The sequence below is a fragment of the Ovis canadensis genome, chromosome 11, assembly GCF_042477335.2.
Source record: "Ovis canadensis isolate MfBH-ARS-UI-01 breed Bighorn chromosome 11, ARS-UI_OviCan_v2, whole genome shotgun sequence".
Lineage (NCBI taxonomy): Eukaryota > Metazoa > Chordata > Mammalia > Artiodactyla > Bovidae > Ovis > Ovis canadensis.
Genome location: NC_091255.1, coordinates 43,287,961 through 43,312,899, shown reverse-complemented (window position 1 = coordinate 43,312,899; position 24,939 = coordinate 43,287,961). Strand labels below are relative to the sequence as shown.

The 24,939-nt window shown below is 50.8% G+C and overlaps 2 protein-coding genes across 3 annotated transcripts in view; one reads left to right on the top strand and one right to left on the bottom strand.

Annotated features, from left to right (window-relative positions):
* Positions 1-13,433, bottom strand: part of COPS3 (COP9 signalosome subunit 3) — a 23,013-nt gene extending 9,580 nt beyond the window's left edge. Inside the window, exons 1-7 of one of the 2 annotated variants that reach the window (XM_069543028.1) lie at positions 12,692-13,433; positions 8,073-8,350; positions 6,309-6,438; positions 4,123-4,235; positions 3,990-4,039; positions 1,606-1,698; positions 249-428 (exon numbers count right to left, since the gene is read on the bottom strand). In XM_069543028.1, the coding sequence (XP_069399129.1) occupies positions 249-428; positions 1,606-1,698; positions 3,990-4,039; positions 4,123-4,235; positions 6,309-6,438; positions 8,073-8,127 (621 nt within the window). In that variant the 5' untranslated portion in view covers positions 8,128-8,350; positions 12,692-13,433. Of the gene's footprint in view, positions 1-248; positions 429-1,605; positions 1,699-3,989; positions 4,040-4,122; positions 4,236-6,308; positions 6,439-8,072; positions 8,351-12,691 lie in introns of those variants that run through there. The other variant, XM_069543030.1, reaches the window with a different exon arrangement.
* Positions 11,795-24,939, top strand: NT5M (5',3'-nucleotidase, mitochondrial). The gene is made up of 5 exons (XM_069543031.1): positions 11,795-12,537; positions 15,127-15,227; positions 20,074-20,134; positions 21,316-21,430; positions 24,330-24,939. The coding sequence occupies exons 1-5, from the start codon at positions 11,890-11,892 to the stop codon at positions 24,470-24,472; spliced, it is 1,068 nt and encodes a 355-aa protein (XP_069399132.1). The 5' UTR covers positions 11,795-11,889; the 3' UTR covers positions 24,473-24,939.

Genomic DNA, 24,939 nt, shown 5'->3' with positions numbered 1-24,939 from the left:
TAAGATACTGCAAGCCATGCAGCATGGACTGAAAAAAAAAAGGCAAAAAACTTAACCCAACTTCACACCTCATTTCAGAACAAGAAGACGTGACAGAGATCACTGGGCTCCACAAACATCCAGAGACACACAGAACTCAACCCGCACCAGACAGAATTCGAGTCCCTTCCTGCCTTGGGCCCCTGCCACCAGGCAAGGCACGCCTCTGACCACACAGGCTCATACACCCGAGCTGGGGGAGGGACCACCTGCTCGTAGAAGTAGAGTGCCCGCTCGAAGTTCTTCAGTCCGGTGTAGACCATCCCGCCATAGTAGTAGTAGCACAGGAAGTGCTTGGCGTCATAGGCCCCGTTCTCCTTGCAGATGTCCACCATGTCCACATCCAGGTACGGCAGGGCCGGCTTAAAGCACTTTGCCAGCAAACACAGCTGTGGTGAGAGATACATGCCGCCATCACCCCACATGCACTTCGGCACACATCAGCAAAAGGAGAAAACACAGAAGGTTCTAGAAAACGCTTGGCTTTACATCTGACTTGACTAGAATGATTTAAACGTTGACACGTCCATCTTCTTAGGCATTCAGAATAAAACAGCATTTCTTTGGAAAAGGCTAACCGGCTGTGACATTTAGAGCTCACAAGCAAAGCAAAGCCCGGGCATCTACAGATGATGCACGAGTGTGGGCTCTGCTCTCTGCTGCCCTGGTGGCACGGGCACAACTCCTCTCAGACCTCTCCTTGCCTGCTCTGACTCCCTTGGCTATGAGCAGAGAATGTGCAGCCCAAGAAAGCAGGACCGGCAGAGCCCTCGGGCCTGGGTGACAGTGGAACCAGACACACGGGTGTGCAAACACTGCACACCCGAGACTCCTAAACTCTCCCGTGTGCCTGTCACACCTCCACCACAAAGTGTTTCAAGAGAAAAAAAGAGAAAAGAATGCACGCCTCCATGTGAAGTGAGAAGACGTGGTTGAAATAATCCACATCCCATGTTGTTCATCAAGGGAACAATCTGGATACCCCACAGAGACTGGCTAAACCCACAGTATGGAGTTCTCTGTGGCTATAAAGCACTAACACAAAATCATCTCCAGGACACAGTATGTGGGAAAAAGACATTGTATAGATTGCTACTATTTGTGTTTAAACTAGAGAGACAAAAATATACACGTATCTGCTGGTGTGTGCTAAACTGTCTCTGGAGGGCTGCAGGAGAAATGAGCAACTCCAGCTTCCTCCGGAAAGGAGGGATGGGTGGCGGGGGAGCAGGTAGAGGCCAGCTTCATTACACATATCCCTCCTTTGCCATCTGGGTTTCGAGTCACACAAAATAAACAAACAAGTAACATCTTCAGGTGTGAGAACTCACCAGTTGGTTCTCAGGCCCCAGAGCTCCTACTGGGAGTGCTATCAGGGTCACAAGCACCACCCCCAACCCCAAACTGCTCTCACATCCCACTGACTGGCTGGGTGGCAGCCCACAGCTGGTGGTCAGCAGCCCCAACATTCCCTTCCAGCAACAGTGCCGCTTCTGACACTTAAAACATGGCGCCATCCCAACCACGTCCAACCTTGACCCGGGTGGCCGGGCCCCTGGTGCTCACCTGGCAGAGGTCGGCATGCACAGAGGTCAGCTGGTTTGTGTTCATCTGCATCTTGTCAATGGCTTGCCTGAGGACGCCAATTCCTCGCAGAGGCTGTCAGAAAGAGGCCTGTCAGTTAGGGTCTCAGTGGGGCGGCATGCCTGGTCCTAAGCTGTCCCTTACAAGTGAAAGTAACGCTATAGGCAGGCTCCTCTAAATGAGAGTGACCCTACTGATGGGCTCCTCTAAATGACAGGCGGGGGTTCCCACAGCCTCTGGAGAAGCTTCTGTCTCTCTTCAGTCAGAAAGTGTCGTCTTAGGCTGTTTATTGTCATATTTACAGTAATTAGCACAACTTTTTAAAATCAGAAAGCTTTTTCTAATTAATAGAGATCAATAATCAAAAGCAACATTACGTTCTCAACAGTTTGTTATATTTACAGGTAAACAACAATTTTCCAAATCATTAACCACAGAAGTGGCTCGTGTTTAGGAGACTTAACTGAGAACACGGGTGCTGGCCCTTTCCTGCAGGACAGTCTGGGGGTCACCTGTAAATTCTCTTCAGCAACATCTCTTACCTGATGGTAAATTACTGTTGAAAGCGATACCACAAGCTACAAACAGACCATTTTCCTGCCCTGATCTTGAATAACAAGACCGAGAATCACGAGAGGTGCGACCAGCTTCTGGGGAGAAGATGTGACCGTGAAAGAGGGGAGGAACTCACAAGCTTTCCTCAGTGAAGACTGATTGGATATTTTTAACCATCTCCCTCAAACAACAGTTAGGCAGTGCACCTACAAAATTATCAACTGAGTCTTTGTTTTCAGGCTCTTTCACCCTCAGTCTTTTAAAGTTCAATTTCAAATCACAAAGAAACATCCAAATTATAACCTGTGTCAGCATCACAATAAATAAAGACTTCACTAGATTAAAGGAGACTAAAGACTGGAGAAGAAAATGGCACCCCACTCCAGTACTCTTGCCTGGAAAATCCCATGGACAGAGGAGCCTGGGAGGCTGCAGTCCATGGGGGTCACAGAGTCGGACACGACTGAGCGACTTCACTTTCCTTTCTTCTTTGTAGACAGATAACATGACAAAGTTTCAGACACAACACTACACATTAATACTGCTTAACTCTTCGTCTGAAACTACAGAGCTAGGTCAAATGAAAAAAATGAATAAAGGAGACTAAAGAGACACAATCATGTAATTTAACCTGTGATCTGAAATTGTCTTTTGTTACAAAAGACATTAGCAAAACCAACTGGTCCCAGCGTAACAAGGTCAGATGTGTTAAAGGGTTCTATACATGTCTGTCTTCTGATGTCATGCTGACTTTACATTAGGGAATGTTCTAAGTCGTCCTAGTTTTTAAGAAACACTCACTGAGCTCTCGGGGTAAGGGGGACCATAGCTGCGACCTTCCTTCTTGCAGCTCAGAAAGGAAGGAGACAAGACTGGGCAGGTTAGGGATGATACCAACACCTAGGGGCTCCAGGTGGAGGGCATTTACAGCAATTAATTATACCAATCTAACAACTTCTTATAAAGTGAAAATTAGGTCATCAGTTCAGTTTAGTCACTCAGTCGCATCCAACCCTTTGCAACCCCATGAACCGCAGCACACCAGGCCTCCCTGTCCATCACCAACTCCCGGAGTCCACCCAAACCCATGTCCATCAAGTCGGTAATGCCATCCAACCATCTCATCCTCTGTCGTCCCCTTCTCCTCCTGCCCACAATCTTTCCCAGCATCAGGGTCCTTTCAAATGAGTCAGCGCTTCGCATCAGGTGGCCAAAGTATCGGAGTTTCAGCTTCAACATCAGTCCTTCCAATGAACACCCAGGACTGATCTTTAGGATGGACTGGCTGGATCTCCTTGCAGTCCAAGGGCCTCAATTAAAAGATTTAACAAGAAGGCCTTCCCTGGTGCCTTCAATGGTAAAGAATCTACCTGCAGTGCGGGAGATGCAGGTTCCATCCCTGGGTCAGGAAGATCCCCTGGAGAAGGGAATAGCAACCCACTCCAGTGTTCATGCCTGGAGAATTCCATGGACAGAGGAGCCTAGCAAGCTACAGTCCAAGGGGTTGCAAAAGTTGGACATGACTGAGCGACTAACACACACAAAAGGTTTAACAAACAAACAAACAAAACCTGCATTTTATAACATGAAGGGCGCTAGAAGGGCTATTCCGAACTTAAGCAGCAGCTGCACCCTGGAGGCACCTCTCCTGTCGTCAGAGCTCCCCCAGGAGACGTTGTGAGCTCTCCAAACCCATCACATACATCTGAGCATCAAGGTCTCAGCACGAGGCTGGGACCCTAATGCTCGGAGCACTACACAGGTTACACACAAGTGAAACGAAACTGTAAATACTCAAACAACAGTCTTACCTGTTTTCTTTCCACAAGTGCATTTGTTAGCTGATGGCAAAGCCCAGCAACTAGACACAATAACAAAATATTGAAGATGTAAGTGAGTACAGGGCAGAACACATCCACGGAGAAGAAAAGGCGCTGCCCTTACAGGTGTCTGTCGCATAGCGGATGTGCTCCCCGTTGCAGGTGCTGATGAAGAGCTGAACCTGGGAGAACAGCGTCTCAAAGTCGGGAACGCTGGGCATGGAAAACTTCACAAACCTACAACACAGAGAAGAACCAACTGGTCCTGGTTGGGGCCTCGTGGCAGGAAATATGGAAGTCCATCCTGCCTCCAATGCTCTGTGAAGTTAAAGGAGTCATGACACTTTTAAAAATTAAGAACCAGAATCTATGAGATTCTGCTGGCCTGGTTCTTTGCATAATCAAGACATAGAACATAAACACAAATAAAGACTAAGAAAAATAAGCTTAAAGCAGAACTTTTACCCAGAGCAAAAAGGCAAGAAATAAAAGACATCCAAAAGAGAGCAACTTTCAAAAAAGAAAATTCTGTTAAATTAGGTCAAATATCAGGCCACTTAATACTCAAAGTAACTAAACTTAAACTTGTAGCCCCAAAATTTTTAAAATACTTTCTTTTTGCATTTCAATGTGTTCAGTACTGTTTACTCACTTAGAAACCCTGAGCAGAACAGATTGAAGGGGGACAGGGAGGAAGCTACGGGCTGGCTTGAGGCCATAGCAGTGGCTCACAGTCATGGTGCTTCCCCAGACCCAGGGGAGAAGGACTAGCTGTGGGGCAGGACCAGAGAAGTGGACTGGTCGGAAGAGGGACAACTAAGATGACCCATCCCGAGTCACCCGGCAGATGGTGCCACCAGGCGCCACCATAATCACTGAAAGGGAGTCAGAGAAAGATTTCTGGGGAGAAATTATGTAAGCCACCACCACTTACATACTGCTTACAAGAAAACTTCAAACTCTTCTTTTTAAAAAAGAAAAAACGGAATGGTTTAAACTCATTTCAAGAACAATGAAACAGGTGTTTTCACCTAACAACAATTTCTCCATCTTTCAACTCGTACTTCCATCTATACAGTATCACAATGCCACCTGACATCGGCAATTACATTTCCCAACGATCAAAATCTGTCCAAACAATCTCATTTGGGCTTCACAATAGGTCAGTAAGGCACTGTGACTTCCACTTTATAAACAAAAATACACAGCTCAGGGCCCCACACCTCATAATCAGCAGAACACAGATACAAACCCAGGGAACCTGGTAACCAGGTCAGGGTTCTTCCCAGGTTTCCTCTAACTGACATACAACGTTAAACATCTTATAGCTTCAGAAAGCTTTCACATACATCATCTCACTTGACACACACATCAGCATAAACTGAAGTGGGTACAAATTGTGCTCCCTGTTCTTTTAATGGGAAAGCACAGCCAGCAGAAATCTTTATCCGCCAGCCACAGCCAGCAGAAGTGTCCGCAGCGAAGGCCCTGTTCCGAGTGTGCGCCATCTAAAGCAGTGGCTACTGAGTCTTCAAGATGCTGCATGTATGACAGAGGAGCTGAATCCTGAATGTCACTTATTTGTAAAGATTTACACTCAGACACACAACAGCCACTGACCACCATCCTGCGAGTGCAGGCTAGACCTCGGGCTCTGACAGCACCTTCCTCCTGACACACCCCTGTCTCAGGAGCACCAGCTCAAGTGAAGCCAGACCCTCACTTCAGGTCAATTTGTTCTCAGTTCATCTACATTATTTCAACTTCCACAACAACCATAAAATCCCAATCTATGACACTAAAACATCAAGAGAAAAAAAACAACAACCGTCAAGTACATAGTCACAAGAGTTCAAAAGGCCAACTGGAATAACGTCTGTTTAACTTGGTCTTAAACCAGCTTAAACTTGTCTGCAGGGTGCTCTGGATTACTTGGAACTTCACTCAGCTCGGCCTCCTGCCCTGTCCTGCCACTCTTTCCTCTTTTCAATTCAGAAAATGGGGAGAATACCATGGATCACACGAATAAAAGTACTCAGATAAACACAAACTACAGTGCCACAACTGAGATCACCATTTTTTTAAAACATTTCAAAATTTGTATTAAGAATTTTAAAAAACAATAAAGCAGAGCAAAAAATACAAGCAATGATTAGCTGCAATGAGGTAAAGGTAACTGCTACAACGTGACTTTAGTTGTGCCAAAGAGCTCACTGTCGTTTACAGGGCTTGCTTCCTACACCAAACAAAGCCAGAGAATGCAGCGTTGAGGCTGAGCGAGCACAAAGCCGTGAAGGAAGACGCCCTTACAAGACAGCGAGGACGCCCAAGGAGTGCTCCTGGACGTCCAGGGCCCCGAGCACGGTATCCAGATGGGATAAGTTCTTCGCCAGAAGCTCCCCACTCTTGTTGATCAGTTCACAAAGCTGAGTCATTTGCCCTGGAAAACAAGAATGATACTTCCATTCAGAACAGCATTCACCAGACCAAAAGATGTCATACCTCAGACCTGCCAGTGCCTAACGGTGATTTCCTCCAACTCCTTCATTTCAGATGAGGACCCAGAAGAGCCAGAGACACCAAATGATTTTGCCTTTGGCCTCAGTGCTAAGTCTCCCACTTTCCTCTGGCCGCCGAAGGTTTCGCACTCCCACTTCCAGTGCCCCAACCCAGCAGAGTGCACATTACCATCAGCACCAACTCATCTCCCTTCTGTATCCAAAATGTCACCAGCTCTGACTTCATCTCACTCCTCAGCCTCTCAGTCCACACCTTCCTCTCCCCTCCGCCTTCATTCCCACGCCTGTCACTTTCAGTCTGCACGCCATCATCTTCTGAGCAGCCCCCTTCTTCCTTCTCTACCCCAGCCCTCACTCCACACCAGCACCAGTCTGTGCAGGAGGCGTGAGGCACATCAGTCAGAGGCAGGGCAAGTGACCTGCCCGTCTCTGCTGGGCAGCCTGCTCCTACAGCAGCAGCCTGCACAAAACGTGTGTGTGAAGCTTCCAGGCGAAGCGATCCTGTTTGATGCTCACCAGCACGGCCCCGGCTCTGTTTTGTAAGTAAGAAAATTGAACCTGGGAAATGAGTTGTTTGGTTAGTCACCAAGTGACTGAGACAGGTGCATGCGTGTTCAGCAGCTAAAGTAAGTCATGTCCAACTCTCTGCAGCCCACCAGGCTCCTCTGTCCATGGGATTCTCCAGGCAAGAATACTGGAGTGGGTTGCCATTTTCTCCTCCATGGGATCTTCCTGACCCAGGGATCGAAGGGGATCTCCCACATTGGCAGGCAGATTCCTTACCACTCGGCCACCTGGGAAGCCCAACTGAGACAGGACTTTAACCCAAACCTTCTAACCTCACGTTACCTCGGGAAACTACAGTCTGTGGCACAAACAAATGAGTGAGTGTCTTCCTCACTCCCAGAGACTCCCAGCCTCACTCCTGACCCTAACTCCTACCAGTTAAGAGAAACGAGGCAGAACCGTTGCGCCGCGCAGCGCCAGGAACCGAAGCAACCTCGGGGCAGCCTGGCGGGCAGCACCTGGGTCCTTACACCGGGAGACGCGATTCCCGAGAGAAGGGTGTCTGAGCAAGGTCACGCGGCTCCTGCAACCTTAACGGTTTCTCCCGCTCACTCCTGACAAGCCCGCGCAGTCCGGACGTTTCTATTTCACAGATGAACCAACAGGGTGAGGAAAGGGGCCTCACAACAGCGGCCAGTTACTTTAATTCTGGGCCCAGGGCACGTCACTCAGGCGATGAGAGGAACCAACCAAAGGCATGAAAATTAGGGGCAAATTCACAGCGGCCACAACTCCGCCCCCCGAAAAGGGAGCCGGGAGCCAGGGCCCTCGGGGGTCGAGCGCGGCCAGCCGCGAGGGGCCCGGCCGCGCGGCCAAGTCGGGAAGGGCCTCCGGGAAGCGAGACGGACCGAGCTCCGACGGCGGGGGGCGGAGGCCGGGGCCTGGGCGAAGGGGTGGTCCATCTCGCGCGCTCCTCAGCCCCGGCCCAAGCTCCAAGACCCCCGCCGCAGCCCGGACGCAGGTTCGCGGCCCGCGCCCATCGCCTCACCTTGGGCGGAGAGCTGGCGGACGCTGTTGACGAACTGCTCCAGGGCGGACGCCATCTTCCCGGTAGCCGGGCGACGGAGGCGGCGCGCGCGAGACGAGGGCCGGCGACCCACCGGAGGGCCTCAGGGCGGTGACGTCACTTCCGCCGCTCAAGCGCCGCGAGATCTACCTACCTGGACCCGGCTACTGTTTCCATGGAACCGGTTCTGCGGATGCCCGCGCCGGAAAGCAGGTTTTTTTCCCTTCCGTTTTCGTTCTGTGCACACGTGAAGTCGCTCCCTGGATTTAAAGGGGATGGTGGGCAAAGGAAGGAACTGAACGCCTAGCTGTTGTTCAGTCGCTCTGTCGTGTCCGACTCATTACGACCCTATAGACTGTTTAGCCCGCCAGGTTCCTCTGTCCATGGGATTTCCCAGGCAAGAATGTTGGAGTGGGTAGCCATTTCCTTCTCCAGGGGATCTTCCCCACTCAGGGAACCCGCCTGTCTTAATCGCAACCTCTTCCCTGAGGCTTTTCCAGCCAGGTAGTAGTTGTCCAGACAGGAAGGCAACCTGCCTTCAAATCCCTTTTCTAGCACTTAGTAGCTCCACGACTCTCGGCAAGCTCCTTGGCTGTCCGCTGCCTTGTTTCCCCATCTGTAAAATCCTCACGATAAACTACGTAAAATACTTATGGCTGGAGAGGGGTGATGTGAGATGGGGCTGCAAGATAAACAGGGGCCATGTCAAGTAAGCCGTGTTAAAGCTACTGGATTTTTCCTTGAGAAGATTGGGGAGCAATGGAGAGTTTCATGCAAGCGAGTGGCATGATCAGACTTGAATATGGAAAAGACTGGCTTCACATGGATAACCTCAGAGAATCATTTAAGAAGCTATTGCAGTACTGAGTTGACATGAAATATAATAGTAATAATTGTATGTTGGTATAGCGGTAGAAATAAATGGATGTATTTGTATATATGAATGTATAGATGATGACATGTACGGATGAATGACTTTAACGCTTATACTGTAGGACAGAGATATCCCTGTGTGCTGTATGGCCACAATTGATTCTCAAACAGAGAACAGATATTTTGAATTATAGGATACATTTCCATGGATATACATGGATTTTAATAAAAGCCAGAACTTTCCAGAGAAGTTAAGCACTATAAGAGTTCAAAATAGCCACAGCTACTGTGTGCTGCACTCCATGCGGTCGCAAAGGGTCGCACGTGACTGAGCAACTGAACTGAACTGGACTAGTCATACTTCAGTTTGTTTTTTTTTTTTGCCTATTTACTGGGATCTGTTCTCAAAGTGTGATCCCCAGCCAAGAGCAGCAGCAGCACCTGGGAACTTTTTTTTTTTTTTTTTTTAAGATTTATTTGGCTGTGTCAGGTCTTCCTTGTGTCATGTGGGATCTTTCCTTGTGACCCACAGGCTCTCTGGGGCTTCCCAGGTGGTGCTAGTGGTAAAGAACCTGCCTGCCAGTGCAGGAGACCTAAAAGATGCAGGTTCAATCCCTAGGTCGGGAAGATCTGCTGGAGGAGAGCACAGCAACCCACTCCACTATTCTTGCCTGGAGAATCCCATGGACAGAGGAGCCTGGTGGGATACAGTCCATAGGGTCGCACAGGCCCAGACAACTAAAGCGACTGAGCAGGCATGCATGCACAGACTCTGGTTGTGGCACATGGGCTCTGGAGCCCTGGACTCAGTAGTTTTGGTGCTTGGGCTTAGTTGCTCTGTGGCACATGGAATCTTAGTTCCCTGACCGGGGTTCCATCCTTGTCTCCTGCATTGCATGGTGATTCTTAACCACTGGACTGCTAGCTAAGTCCCACCCGGGAACTTTTTGGATTCCACTTTAGATTTACTGCATCAGAAACTCTGAGGGTGGTGCCCTGCCATCTGAGTTTAACAAGTCCTACAGGTAACCTTGATGCACACTGAAGTCTGATGAGTCCTGGATGTGGCAAAGAGGACCCACAAATAAAATCACACTCATTTCAGTACCGCTAAGAGACATCCCACCCTTCTTTCTTCCTCTCAAGAGTGAAAATGACTGAAAGAGACATGGTTACAGGGATAACCTTGAATATATTTTCCCTTTTTCTTTAAAAGCTAGTCATGTATAAAACCCGGCAGTTACATAAGACACACCTTACAACAAACAGCCACAGAAGTGAGTGGAGATGCCACATTCAATCATCTGTTTTCTCGTTTTAAGAAAAAAATTATTATTTACTTTTGGTTGTGCTGGGGCTTTGTTGCTGCAGGAGGGCTTTCTCCACTTGCGGTGAGGTGGGGCTACCCTTTGTCTTGGTGCTCGGGCTTCTCATTGCAGGAGCTTCTCTTGTTGCAGAACATGGGCTCTAGAGCACAGGTGCAGTAGCTGTGGTCCATGCGCTTAACTGTTTGGCGGCCTGTGAGATCTTCCTGGACCAGGGGTGGAACCTGTGTTGCCTGCACTCGCAGGCAGATTCCCATCCACTGTACCACCAGGGAAGCTCTGTTTTTCATTCTTTGAAAACACACTTACTTTGTCTCTAATATGTGTCCAACCCTGTGCCAGATCCAGGGACGGGGCTGCATATATTTGTGATCTAAACAGAAAGTTCTTGCTAACATGAAGTTCTGGTTGAAGAGTAAGACACTAAGCAAGCAAATAAAATACTTTCAGAGAGTTAGCACATGTTATGAAGAAAATAAAACACAGTGATGGGGTAGAGGAAGGTTAGGAAATGCTTCCAAGTTCAGATGGGTGAGAAAGAGCTGGGGGACTTCCCTGGTGGTCTAGCAGGTAAGAATTTGCCTTGCAATGCAGGGGGCACTGGTTTGATCCCTGGTTGGGGAACTAAGGTCCCACATGACCCGGAGCAACTAAAACTGAGCATGGCAACTACTAAGCCAGAAGCTCTGGAGCTGGTATGCCACAACGAAAGATCCCACAAGATGCAACTAAGATTCCAGGGTGCCACAACTAAGACCCAAGGCAGTCACACAAGTACAATAAATAAAAAAGAGATCTTGGGCAGAGTTTCAGAGAGAGGAATAAATGTACGCCAAAGTCTTAAGACCCAGATAAGTTTGGTGTTTCTGGAATAGAGAAAATGCTAGTGTGACTAGAATGTTAATGAGAAGGATCCTGATGTGTCTGTTGAATATAGCTTGTCTATAACAGTAGTCGGAGAAGGCGATGGCACCCCACTCCAGTACTCTTGCCTGGAAAATCCCATGGACAGAGGAGCTTGGTAGGCTGCAGTCCATGGGGTTGTGAAGGGTCGGATACCACTGAGCGACTTCCCTTTCACTTTTCACTTTCATGCATTGGAGAAGGAAATGGCAACCCACTCCAGTGTTCTTGTCTGGAGAACCCCAGGGACAGGGGAGCCTGGTGGGCTGCCGTCTCTGGGGTTGCACAGAGTCGGACACGACTGAAGTGACTTAGCAGCAGCAGCAGGAGCATAACAATAGTAACTGTCTCTTTTTCAACCAGAGTGAGGATAAAAGATTTTAAATCCCTCCTCCCAAAACCCACTTATAACAGGGTACATGACAATATTCATTTATGGATTCATTTGAAAGTCGCCAGTTTTATTAAGGCTTTGTGATAGCTGCAAGGCGAATGTCTGTTCTGGCAGCTCTCTCCAGCTAGTCACTGTAAAGCAGGGGGCGCATCACCCTCTTCTGGTTCCCTCCCTTAAATTCTGCCTGTGTCTTGGCTTATTTGCTTCCTGTCCATCTCCCCTTCTAAGTTCCAAGATGGCAGGACCTCGTCCATATGCTCCACTGAGAGATGCTCTAGGGGCTCAGTAAACGTCTCTGCGACACATGCCTGCTCTATCCTCGCTGTGGCAGTTGGAGGAGAGAGCCCAGGCCCAGAGTCCCAGGAGAAGGTGCCAGTGGAGATTCGAGGACTGCGGACGCCCCGGGGACAACCCAGCGCCCCGGACTATCCTCCAGGCCACGCCCCTCAGGCCCGCCTCGGTCGGCGCGGGTCCCTTTAAGGGCGGCGAAACCGCAGCCTCGCTCTGGGGCCGGAGCTTGCGCGCTCTTGCCCCCCGCGCCCCGCGCCCCCCGCCCGTACCCCGCGCGCCCCCGGCGCCGCGCGCGCTCTGTGAGCTCCCCGCACCCCACGCGCCCGGCGCCCGGCCCCGGGACCGCAGTGTCTTCTCCCGCCGTCATGGCCCCGGTGCCCGCGGCGAGCGCCCGCCTGGGGCCATGATCCGGCTGCGCGGCTGGTGCTCGCGGACGCCCCGCGGCGCGGCGGGGCCGGCAGGGCGGCGCTGGGCGTCGGGTGGGCCTGCCGGCCGCGCCCTGCGAGTGCTGGTGGACATGGACGGCGTGCTGGCCGACTTCGAGGGCGGCTTCCTCAGGAAGTTCCGCGCTCGCTTCCCCGACCAGCCCTTCATCGCGCTGGAGGACCGGCGCGGCTTCTGGGTGTCGGAGCAGTACGGCCGTCTGCAACCCGGGCTGAGCGTGAGCATCCCCGCCCCGGGCGCTCGTGGCCCTGGGGCTCGCCTCCCGTAGCACCGAGTCCTGGGGGGCCACGCTGTTGGCTGTCATCGAGGGCTTCTCAAAATTCAGGAGTACATAAAGCGTAATATACCCAACTCTCTCATCTTCAACTGACCTTAATTTTGGATGTACTTGGCCTCAAGTCACATTACTGTTTTCTCCTCGTGGATTTGATGAGCATCTTTAGCATCCATTCTTTTCGCCCTTTTACAGCAAAGCGTGGCTCCCAGTAGAATTAGGCCCAGAGAGATTGTGAGCCTTTCTGGACATCACAGCACACAGGGAGTCAGTGTCACGGTGGGTTTGGATCTACTCCTTGGCTTATTCACTGGCCCTGCCGGCCCCTCTGAGCACCTGGGCTCTGACAGGCCGCCTCCCGCAGTGCTCTACTCTCTGAGTCCATAGTGTATGGAGAGGGGACACCAGGCTCGCTCCCAGACAGATGGCTTGGCTTGTACGTTTAAACTGCTCCGTGAAAGGAGCCAGATTTTGCCCTGGACCAACCTAGAGGCCCAGTGTTTTCTGCTGTCCCTCAGCTGGCCTTCTGAGGTGGCTGCCAGGGGAGCTGATAGGATTTGAGAGCCTGTTCTGTAACCCAGCTAGCCTGCATCCCCTCCTCTCTGAGGCAGGCTTGATTTTCTCCCTTGTGAAAGGGGCAGCCAGGATCCAACAGTCCGTCTGCGTCCCAAGGTCATCCGGTCCTGTCCTCTGTCCTCACCCAACAAGTGCCAGCTCTGTGACTCACGAACGGCATCTTGACAGAATTTTGGTTTGTGGAGGGGCCAGTGTTCCAAAGGAAATCAAGTGCCCCTTCTGTTCACAAACACCAAGCCTGGGGTGCTGACTCCTCCCAGTCCTGATACCCAGTTAAAAACGCCCTAGTAACTTTGCAGGCTCTGATGTCCTCCTGCGCCCTGTGTGTGTTCATTCACAGAGGGCGCTCAGCAGTGCACTCTCAGTACCTCTTTCCTCCCAGGACTGCGTTACCATGTGGAAGGGAAGCCCACCCCAAGCTCTCAGGCGAGTGGCTCTGCCAGTCCCTTGTGCCCATGTGCAGACTCTGGCTCTGTGGGGATGATTTGCTGGTTTCCAAGGCCTGGGAGCAGAGCTCCAGGGGCACCAAGGAGGGCTATTGCAAGAGCTTGCTGTGCATTTCAGCCCCTGGGAACCTTGCAGGCAATGGGGCTTTGATAGAGGCACATGTGACCTTATCTCCAGCACCGCTCATAGCAGGACCTCCCTGGGTCTCCTGTGGCACAACTGGTCCAGTGTCTGCCTGAGAAGCACCCAGTCAGGCACCCAGCTTACGCACAGAGGCATCCATGGTTTACAAAACATGGGTCTGTCTGTATTTCCTTTGATCTTCACATACCGAGGGGTAGGCAGGGCAGAGGAAGGCATAGCTCATTGTAACTGACTTAGAATCTTACACTATTGGACAGTTGAACTGATCTCAGAGAGAAGAAATGCCTTGACCAGGGTTTCAGGGCAGGTTGGGGGTAGGAAGGGAAGCTGGGCGTTGGTCAGAGGTGAAGTGGTTAGCCCAGGTCACACCGCCAGGGCCAGCACTTCTGACTCCTCCTCCAGCCTGCTTTCCACCAGTCACAGAGAGTGGCTTTGAAAACAGCCTGTGAAGCCCAGCTGCTTCATTTGTATCCTGGGGATGGCAGTTCTTGCCCCTTGAGGGTTGTGAGTCAGACATAGTGTATGTTAGCAGTAAGCACTGGTTTGCTTAAATCCATTGAGTTAACCTCCAACCTGTGTGACCTCCGTGTGCTCATTGTGGGGGAAGCACTTGTTCTGGGACGGGGGGCTTCTGACCTGAGGGGGATCTGTTTCTCGCTTCTCAGAGGCTGGGGTTTCTCACTTTCCCCTTGGCCTGGCCCTGGAAGGACGTGGCATACTGCAGACTTGAATGTGGCCAGCAGCATAAAGTGGGCACTCCTCGCCAGGTGGTTGGAAGCTACCATTTTGCTGTGTGACATTAAGTTGGTCTTGTCCCTATTCTGAGCCTTGGTTTTCTCACATGTGAAATGAGGGTCTGCATTTGGGACTTTTAAACTTTAAAACAGCAGAATATTAAAAAAAAAAAAAACTTTATTGGCATCCCAACACATAGCACAGATAAGGAGCTGCTTTGGTGGTGTTGAGCAGCCATGCCCACCTTCTGCCCATGCTCTTATTCCACGGGGCTCGGAAGGGCCTGAGCTCCTCCAGCTACTGAACGTGAGTGAGGGCTTCAGCATCAAGGCAGGACCTGGCCCGCCCTTGCAGCCTCCAAGGTGCTCTGGCCCTTAGAATCAGGCAAGGGCATGGTTCCTGAAGCCCAGCCTTCCCGCCCTCTGACTCCCACAGGGCCTCCAGCAAAGCCAGCTTCTGAACCCTGTAGCTGACTCCTGTTGGATCCTTGTGGAAGCTGGGCCCCTTCTGGAGAGGGGCTGGAGTACACGTCTACTCCACCAACCCGCCTTCAGGAAGACTACCCTCAGATGTGGGGCTTAGGGTGCTGAGGACCCCGGGTGTCACCTGCTTTTTCCCCCCTCTTCTCAGGAGAAGGCCATCAGCATCTGGGAGTCTGAGAACTTCTTCTTTGACCTCGAACCTCTCCCTGGGGCTGTGGAAGCCGTGAAACAGATGGCCAACCTGGAGAGGTAAGTCTGTCCCGGCCCAGGGTCCACGCCCCGTCCTGCGTGCCCTCTGCCTGTCTTCCTCCTGCTTGCCCTGCACCCTGCATGGGCTGGCTTGGTAAATCCTCCAGGGCCTCTCTGCAGGCTAAGATGCTTCCATCTAGTAACTTGGGAGAATGTGGAATCTAGTTTGACATGCTTTGCTGGGTGTCCTGGGTTCATTTATTCAACAAATCCCTGAGAACCCTCTGTTAGACTCGTTCCCTGCAACCCTGGAGCTTATAGTGCAGTCGGGGAGCAGGCGGTGAACAGGACATCACTCAGGAAGACTCTGATAACACAGGGCCACATGTGTGAAGGGGTGCAATGGGGACCTGGGAGAGATGGGGAGGAGGTGGCAGCAGGAGGAGGGGGAGACATCTGCCTGACTCTGTGAGCTGAAGCCCCCCTGCACCTGGAACCAGTGCCCACCGCAATCCAGTAACACAGTGCTCCTCCTCTGAGAGCTTAAAAAACAGTCGTCTTACTGAGGTGTAATTCATGCAGCCCACACCCAGGTGGTTTTCAGTGGAGTCACAGAGGTGTTCACCCATCACCCTCATCAGCTTCACAGCCTATCCGCTCCCCATCCCCTGCAGAGAAACCCTGGACCATCCACAGTCGCTGCCCTCCCCCCACCGCCCATGGCAACCGCAGTAGGCCTCCTGTCCCTGGATTTGCCTCTTTTGGACGTTTCATACACATTTCTTATGGTATCTGGCCTTCTGTGGCCGCTTCTTTCACTCAGCACGTTTCCGGTTTATCTGTGTCCCAGAGTGAATCAGCATTTCATCTCCTTTCACTGCCAAGTGACTGTCAGTCTTGTGGCCCACCGTGTTCTGTCCATCTGCTCATTAACTGGTAGACCTTGGGGTGTTTCTTCTTTTTAAATATGGAGACTAACACTGCTGTGAACATTCACCTACAGGTCTTTGTGGTCACTTGTTTTTGCTTCTCTTAGGTGTGTACCCAGGAGCGGAACTGCCAGGTCATGGGCTGAATCCAAACTGTTTTCAGCTGCATGTTTTACGTTCCCAGTAGTAACATCGGAGGGATCCAGCTCCTCCTCCCAGCCCTGGCTGTAGTCTTTTATTATTTTTTAAATATTTATTTTATTTGTGATTTATTTGGCTGCACCAGGTGTTAGTTGCAGCATGCGGGGATCTAGTTCCCTGACCAGGGATCGAACCTTAGGCCCTCTGCATTGGGAGGATGGAGTCTTACCCGCTGGACCACCGGGGAAGTCTCTTTTTAAAAATATATATTTATTTTATTTAGCTGTGGTCTTTTTTATTCCAGCCGTCCTGGTGGGTGTGATGTGGTGTCTCATTGTGGTTTTAATCTGCATTTCTCTGAAGACAAATGCTATGCAGCTTCTTTTGGTGTGCATATCAGCTGTCTGTCCTTTTAGGATAAATGTTTATTCAGATCCTTGGCTTTTTTTCCATTGGGTTATTTGTCATTTTTGTTATTGTTAATTCTTAAGAGCTCTTTATTTATTCTGGGTAACAAGTCCCGTGTGAGATATATGACTTGCAAATACAGTTTCTTATTCTATGATTGTTGTTTTACTTTCTTGCTGGTGTCCTTTGGAACCCAAAGTTTTTATTTTGATGTAGTTAAATTTATCTGTTATATTCTTTTGCTGTTTGTGTTTTTGATGCCATCTTTAAGGATCCTTTGCCTAGCCCAAGGTCACAAAGATTTGCTCCTGTGTTTTCTTCTAAGAGTGGTATAGGTTTAGCTCTTTTGTTCAGTTTGTTTGATTCATTTTGAGTTAATTTTTCTCATGTGGTGTGAGGTTCTACTTCCTTCTTTTTCGTGTGAGAAATCCAGTTGTCCCAGAGCCATTTGTTGAAAAGACCGTTCTTTTCCTCCATGGAATGGTCATGGCTTCCTTGTCAAAAGTCAATTGCCCATAAATGTTAGGATTTCTTTCTAGGCTTGCATAACTTTTATTGGTCACAGTTTTGCTTGAATTTAGTAGTCACAATGACAAATCAAATATTTGGTGTGATTTGGCCTTGGTTGTGCCATGTAACCGGAGAAGGCAATGGCACCCCACTCCAGTATTCTTGCCTGGAAAATCCATGGACAGAGGAGCCTGGTAGGCTGCAGTCCTTGGGGTCGTGAAGAGTCAGACACAACTGAGCGACTTCCCTTTCACTTTTCACTTTCATGCATTGGAGAAGGAAATGGCAACCCACTCTGGTGTCCTTGCCTGGAGAATCCCAGGGACTGGGGAGCCTGGTGGGCTGCTGTCTATGGGGTCACACAGAGTTGGACATGACTGAAGCGACTTAGCAGCAGCAGTGCCATGTAACTGGCCTTCCCAGGTGGTGTTGGTGGTAAAGAACACACCTGCCAGTTCAGGAGGCATAAGAGGCGTGGATTCAACCCCTGGGTTGAGAAGATTCCCTGGAGGAGGGGACAGCATCCCACTCCAGTATTATTCCCTGGAGAATCCCAGAGACAGAGGAACCTGGCAGGCTACAGTCCATAGGGTCACACAGAGTCAGACACGACTGAAGTGACTCAGCACGTATGCACATACCATGTAACTGCCTTTGAACTTCATCAGCCTTCAAGGTTCTAATGTGATAAATAGACATCAGGCCCTCTGAGCAGTATATTCTATTCTAGTCTATGATTTGAACTTGATTTACAGTGGAGTGGTGTGATACAACTTCTTCCACCTGTAGCAAAAGCCCAGAGAGGCAGAGAACGTGTAAAAAGCTTTTGCACCAAAGCCTTTTTTTTGTTTTTCCAGCTGTTTTGGGTCTTGGTTGTATCGTGCGGGATCTCTGGTCGCAGTACATGGACTCTAGTTGTGGGGTGCAGACTTGGTTGCTCTGCAGCATGTGGGATCTTTGTTCCCCAGTCAGGGATCAAACATGTGTCCCCTGCATTGCATGGCAGATTCTTAAGCACTGGACCCCCAGAGGAGTCCCATATAAAGCTTTTATTTTATTTTATTTTTTCGATATAAAGCTTTTAAAAAGCTTGTCTAGACCACACTCACCAGCTGTAGTCTGGGGAGCTGGGTTGCATGATGGTTAAGGCTCAGTGTGAACCAGAGTGAGCCCACTTCTCCAGAATCAGACCCATAGCACGTTTCTAAACTCTCTGTGACTCGGTCTCTTCACCTGTAAAATGCACACAGTGTAAGCGTTAGCTGCCACTGTTATTACTCGGCAGGATTTAATAGGTGAGCAGCAAGAAGAGTGTCCTTTGGCCAAAGCAGCATGGGGAGGTCCATGAGAGGTTTCTTTTCGTGGTGGAGTGGGTTCCCAGAACTTGTTAGTTTGCAGACATGTTTGAGGATTCTTTAGGGGGCGGCAGAGGAGGCATGTGGGTTCTGGAGCTTTTTCTCAGCTGCTTTATTTTGCAGACATTCCAGCCTGCGACATACATTGGCCCTTTACTTCCACTCTGGATCTTAGCTGGGTAGACAATTCTGATGATCAGTCTGTCCCCAAAGCTTGCACGGAGAGAGGAGTCGAGTCATAACCAAGTGGATAGCCTTGTGTCTAATGCTTTGTGTTGGAGGTTGCCCAGGAGGGGCTCGTTCAGGTACAGATGCTTCTCCAAGAAGGTGACATCTGACCCCAGACCTGCAGGGTCGAAGTGAATAGTGAAGTGCAGAGTGGGCAGGGGTACAGGCCCCGGGAGAGCAAGGATTATGCTGATTTGGTAACAAAGGAGTCCAAGGTTTCAGCGAGTGTGGAGCAGGAAGGATATGGGGCACGTGGTTGAAGAGAGAAGGGTGTCATCTCACTTAGGTTTTAAAACCACAGGCTCGGGCGCTGAGTTTGGCATTTCTCCAAAGAAGAGCTCCAGATGGCAACTAAGCATGTGAAGTTTGCCTCCGCGTTATTCTCCTTAGGGAAATGAGTCACAATCACAGTGGGAAGCCCACGGAACGACCATGACAAGAAAGACGAGTATAGACAAGGATGGAGGGAGCTTGAAGTCCTTGTCACTGATGGTGGGATTGAAACAGATGCAGCTGCTGCCTCAGCAGCCATGTCCCCTGGGCATGGAGCCTGCTGTAACCCAGCAGTTGCACCGAGAGAAATCGAGGTGCAGATCCACCGGGCCCCTGAGCACTGGTGTCCCTAGCAGCTTGATGCCTGGGGGAAGCAGCTGCGCCCTCCATCCTGGCAGCATGTACATCACTGCGACATCACCGGGTGAGAAAGAGACCTGAAGTTCCAGTGCCCTTGAAAACACGACCCCAAAGGACAAGACAGCGTGCTGTGGGGTTCTGTTAACGTGAAATGTCCGGAACAGGCAACTCCACGGAGACACAGCAGGAGAGATCCAGGGCCGCAGTCTAACTGAGGCCTCTCGGGACCACTTTGCAGAGAGAAGGAGCTGGGACACAGTGTCCCATGGGTGCGACCCCGAGGGGCAGGTGACCCGCTGGCACTGTTGGTGGGTGCTGGGTCTGGGGTTGTGGGAGGCGCTGGTGCAGCACAAACCTCAGGGGTCCCTGAGGGCCCAGGAGGACCAGCCCTTGACCCAGACTCTGGCTTGCAGGTTTCTTGGCTCCGCATCGAGCAGGGCCCTGATGTCCCTGATAACTGGTTCTGTCCTGTAAAGCCTCCCTGGCTGGATGCTGCTCACCTTCCCCAGTAGTTCCTATCACGTCTGGGTGGTGGCTCCTCACCTCTGCGTGGCTGGCTGCCTGTGGGCTGCCGTGTGGTTTGCAGGCTCCGGGCTGGTGTCCCATGTGGTGGCTGGGGCCATGGTAGGGGCTTGGGGGCAGGTGCGGGCCCAGGCAGGGGGGTTGTGGGCACACAGCCTCACCAGCCCGTTCTCTCCCCAGCACTGACGTCTTCATTTGCACGAGCCCCATCAAGATGTACAAGTACTGTCCCTTCGAGAAGGTGAGACACCTGCTGTGGGGCCTCTGCTCACCTTGCTTGCATCCTGGGGAAGGGCTAGGGGTCTGGGCCGGGGCCTCCTCCCAAACGTTAAAAAAAAGAAGGAAGGAAATTCTGTCAACTATAGATGTTTCTCTGACTTTTCTTGATTTTTTAAAATCTCTTTGATTAGCCATTACTTTAGCAATAAAAAAGTAAATACATTTGTCATTCAGGAAACAGTTACCAGGCCCCTGCTACAACACTGGGCATCTGGGGCTTAAAAATGCCTCTCTCTGCTCTTGGGAGCTGAGGACAGCGTGGAAGGAAAAGAGACAGGTGTCCCAGGCTCTGTGGGCCAGCAGGGAGGAAGCCCAGAAGCCCAGGCTGGCTCCCTGGGGAAGGGAGGAACTGGGAGGACCAGTTGTGAGTGGTGGGACAGCTGAGCAAAGGCCAAGAGACCTGGGGGAGGCGCAGGGGCAGAAGCGGGAGGGGGAGGGAGAGGCTGAAAGGCAGGGCCTTTACAGAACCAGTGGTTTGGGCTTCAACACCCCAAGGCCTCTGAAGGGTTTTTAAGCAAAGCCAGGCCTGGAGTGTCCGAGTCCTGGATGGTCCAGATGTCAGCTTGTTCTCGCAGACCCAGCTTGGCAAGGAGACAGCCTTACGAAGCGGTTTTGTGAACCTAACAGCACCCAGTTATTCTGGGATGTTCGTGTTACTTTGTGACCGTGGAGGGGCTTTAAGAGAAGTGGGTCATTTGTGCGGGTTCCCCATCTGCTGGGGAAGGTCAGTCGGAGCAGGGTGTTGGGGGAGCCCCCGGACACGCCTGTATCCCTGGCTCTGGCACCACACACCCACTCCCGCTGTGGGTCCAGTTCCCATGTGGCCTTCAGACCAAAGCTCAGGTAGGCCTGGAAGGCAGGCCGGTCAGGGCTTCTGGAAGGGATGATGCACTTAAGGGTTGCATCCAGTTTCCTTGAGCTGGAGCCTTGCAGGGTGCATGGGGGACCTGAGCTGGGTTGGGGTGTTTATTCAGAGCAGCGGTACTGCCGCTTCGTAGTTGTGGACCGGGATGGCCCTGTGATCCCCTGCACGTGGGCAGTCTCCCTGGCAGTGTGCTGGCCTCATGGCCCCCTCCCCTTGGTAGTCTCCCTGGCAGTGCCCTGGCCTCATGGCCCCCTCCCCTTGGCCCGCTCTTGTTCCAGTATGCCTGGGTGGAGAAGCACTTTGGCCCTGACTTCCTGGAGCAGATGGTGCTGACCAGAGACAAGACCGTGGTCTCCGCCGACCTCCTCATAGACGACCGGGTGGACATCACAGGCAAGTGGCCTGAAGTAGGGGGGGCATGGGGGCCCCAACCCGAGTGCCCGTCCCCCAGCCCCACAGTCACCAGATTTGTGTGAGGCGTCCTGTCCAGCCCTGAACCTTGAGCTGAGCCTCCTCCCTTGCAGGGAGACAAGCTTCTTCCCCACATGCACCTCCAGGGAGTCAGGGAGAGCGGTCCGACCCAGGGGTAATGCACTGGGGCAGCCTTGATTGAGTCACCATGCACCTTGAAGCCTTGCCTTCCTGTCAAATGAGGGCCAGACTCTGGCTGCCAAACATTTCTTTTTAGCAACAGAATCCTTTCTTTTTTCCTGAAAACTAATTTTGGACTGAATCTAATACGTAAACCAGGAAAGCAAAACCTAATTTCTGTAGTTGAAGGTGGTTTGGGAGCTGTATTTTTCCCTTTTGCTTATGGGTGTCCCCCTCCCCTCAAAATAAACAAACCTTGAATTTGCTTAACAAGGCGAGGAGAAATGATTGGTTCACCAAACTGAAAAGCTAGGGAGGGAGGGCTTCAGTTCAGTTCAGTTCAATCCAGTAGCTCAGTAGTGTCCAACTGTTTGCAACCCCATGGCTTCTCTGTCCATCACCAACTCCCAGAGCTTGCTCAAACTCATGTCCATCAAGTCAGTGATGCCATCCAACCACTTCGTCCTCTATTGTCCCTGTCTCCTCCTGCCCTCAATCTTCCCAGCATCAGGGTCTTTTCCAATGAGTCAGTTCTTCACATCAGGTAACCAGTGTATTGGAGTTTCAGCTTCAGCATCAGTTCCAATAAACACTCGGGATGGATTTCCTTTAGGATTGACTGGTTGGATCTCCTTGCAGTCCAAGGGACTCTCAAGAGTCTTCTCCAACACCGCAGTTCAAAAGCATCAATTCTTTGGTGCTCAGCTTTCTTTATGGTTCAATTCTCACGTCCATACATGACTCCTGGAAAAACCATAGCTTTGACTAGGCTGACCTTTGTTGGTAAAGTAATGTCTCTGCTTTTTAATATGTGTCTAGGTTTGTCATAGCTTTTCTTCAAGGAGCAAGCATCTTTTAATTTCATGGCCTTAGCCACCATCTGCAGTGATTTTGGAACCCAAGAAAATAGTCTGTCACTGTTTCCATTGTTTCCCCATCCATTTGCCATTAAGTGATGGGACCAGATGCCATGATCTTTGTTTTCTGAATGTTGAGTTTTAAGCCAGCTTTTTCACTCTCCTCTTTCACTTTTATCAAGAGACTCTTTGGTTCCTCTTCGACTTCTGCCATAATGGTGCTATCATCTGCATATCTGACGTTATTGATATTTCTCCCAGCAATCTTGATTCCAACTTATGCTTCATCCAGCCTGGCATTTCACATGAGGTACTCTGCATATAAGTTAAATAAGCAGGGTGACAATATATAGCCTTGACATACTCCTTTCTCAATTTGGAACCAGTCCGTTGTTCCATGTCCAGTTCTAACTGTTGGTTCTTGACTTGCATACAGATTTCTCAGGAGGCAGGTAAGACAATCTGGTATTCTCATCTCTTTAAGAATTTTCCACAGTTTGTTGTGATCCACACAGTCAAATGCTTTAGCATAGTCAATGAAGCGCAGAAGTAGATGTTTTTCTGGAATTTTCTTGATTTTTCTGTGATCAAAGGAATGTTGAGAATTTGATCTCTGGTTCCTTGCCTTTTCTAAATCCAGCTTAAACATCTGGAAGTTCACAGTTCCACGTACTCTTGAAGCCTGGCTTGGAGAATTTTGAGCATTGTTTTGCTAACGTGTGAGATGAATGCAGTTGTGTGGTAGTTTGAACATTCTTTGGGATTGGAATGAAAATGGGACTTTTTCCAGTCCTGTGACCATTGCTGAGTTTTCCAAATTTGCTGGCATATTGAGTGAAGCACTTTCACAGCATCATCTTTTAGGATTTGAAATGGCTTAGCTGGAATTTCATCACCTCCACTAGCTTTGTCTGTTGTGATAGTTCCTAAGGCCACTTGACTTCGCATTCCAGGATGTCTGGCTCTAGGTGAGTGATCACACCATTGTGGTTATCTGGGTCATTAAGATCTTTTTTATATAGTTCTTCTGTGTATTCTTGCCACCTCTTCTTAGTATCTTCTGCTTCTGTCCTTTATTGTGCCCATCTTTGCATGAAATGTTCCCTTGGTATCTCACATTTTTTTGAAGAGATCTCTAGTCTTTCCCATTCTATTGTTTTCCTCTATTCCTTGGCATTGATCACTTAGGAAGACTTTCTTATCTCTCCCTGCTATTCTTTGAAACTCTGCATTCAGATGGATATACCTTTCCTTTTCTCCTTTACCTTTTGCTTCTTTTCTTTTCTCAGCTATTTGTAAGGCCTCCTCAGACAACCATTTTGCCTTTTTACATTTCTTCTTCTTGGGAGGGCTTCAGGTGTGGCTGAATCTAGGAGCTCAGACAACATCCATCAGATTCGGTTTCTTTATCTCCTGGTTCTGCCTGCATGCTCTGGCAGATGCTCCCCTGCTGGTGGTCGTCAGCAGTTCCGGGGTTAAATCCTATTCTCTCGGACACCTCAGTGGGAAAACTTGAAACATTCCTTCCTTGATTACTTCTGGAACTGGCTGGGGAAACATCCTCATCTCTACCCCCATCAGCATCCAGAAAGTGGAATCCACACGAGGGACTTGAAGCTTGAGGGACTTGTGGGGCCCACGGTCAACAGCTGGTGACAAAGCTGGCCTGGGCATGGGGGCAGGATGGCTGGGCATGGGGGCAGGTCAGGCAGACATCTCGAGGGTCAGCCTCCAATGAGCACCTGTGATGGGGTCCAGAGCTGCAAGGAGGTCCTCATCCAGTGGGCTGGTGTGACCCACCTAGGGCTCCTGCCATGGGCCTGAGGTGCTACTCTCTCCCCCAGGAGCCGAGCCGAATCCCAGCTGGGAGCATGTCCTGTTCACAGCCTGTCACAACCGCCACACGCAGCTGCAGCCCCCCAGCCGCAGGCTGCACTCGTGGGCAGATGACTGGAGGGCAATTCTGGACAGCAAGCGGACCCACTGAGCTGGGCTGAGCCCCGGCCCTGTACGTGCCTGGCCGGGCCCTCCATGGACTTCAGTGCAGGGCGGGCCCAGGGGCCTGGATAGGACACCAGGCGCCCAGGCCGACCTCAGGCCTCTGGTCTGGGAGGAGCTGGGGCATTGTTCGGTGGGGCAGTCCTCCCCTCCCTCAGGGAAGCCCCCTCCCTGCCGGCAGCTACCTGGTCTGAGGACGATGCAGGAGCAGATGGTCGAGCAGCCCCTCTGAACCTCAGCCCCTGCCGCCTGCCTGACACCCAGTGGGGTCTCCCCCAGGGACCTGCCTGGATCCAGCAACACGGTGTGAGTTCCAGGTCATGCTGGCTCCGTGCAGGGGACCTCACAGCCTGGCCTCTGACCGGCTGAAGGGCTCGGCCCCCACTCCAACCTGGGGGTTTGCAGGCTGGGGTGTTCACTGGAGGCGTGAACAATAAATGCTGTTCTTAGTCCCCA

What these genes read in the sequence shown, in the direction of transcription:
- NT5M (XM_069543031.1), top strand. Translation starts at nt 11,890, where the DNA reads ATGCCTGCTCTATCCTCGCTGTGGCAGTTGGAGGAGAGAGCCCAGGCC. An exon ending in GTCTGCAACCCGGGCTGAGC is followed by an intron (nt 12,538 to 15,126) that starts GTGAGCATCCCC and finishes CCCTCTTCTCAG; the next exon opens with GAGAAGGCCATCAGCATCTG. An exon ending in CAGATGGCCAACCTGGAGAG is followed by an intron (nt 15,228 to 20,073) that starts GTAAGTCTGTCC and finishes TTCTCTCCCCAG; the next exon opens with CACTGACGTCTTCATTTGCA.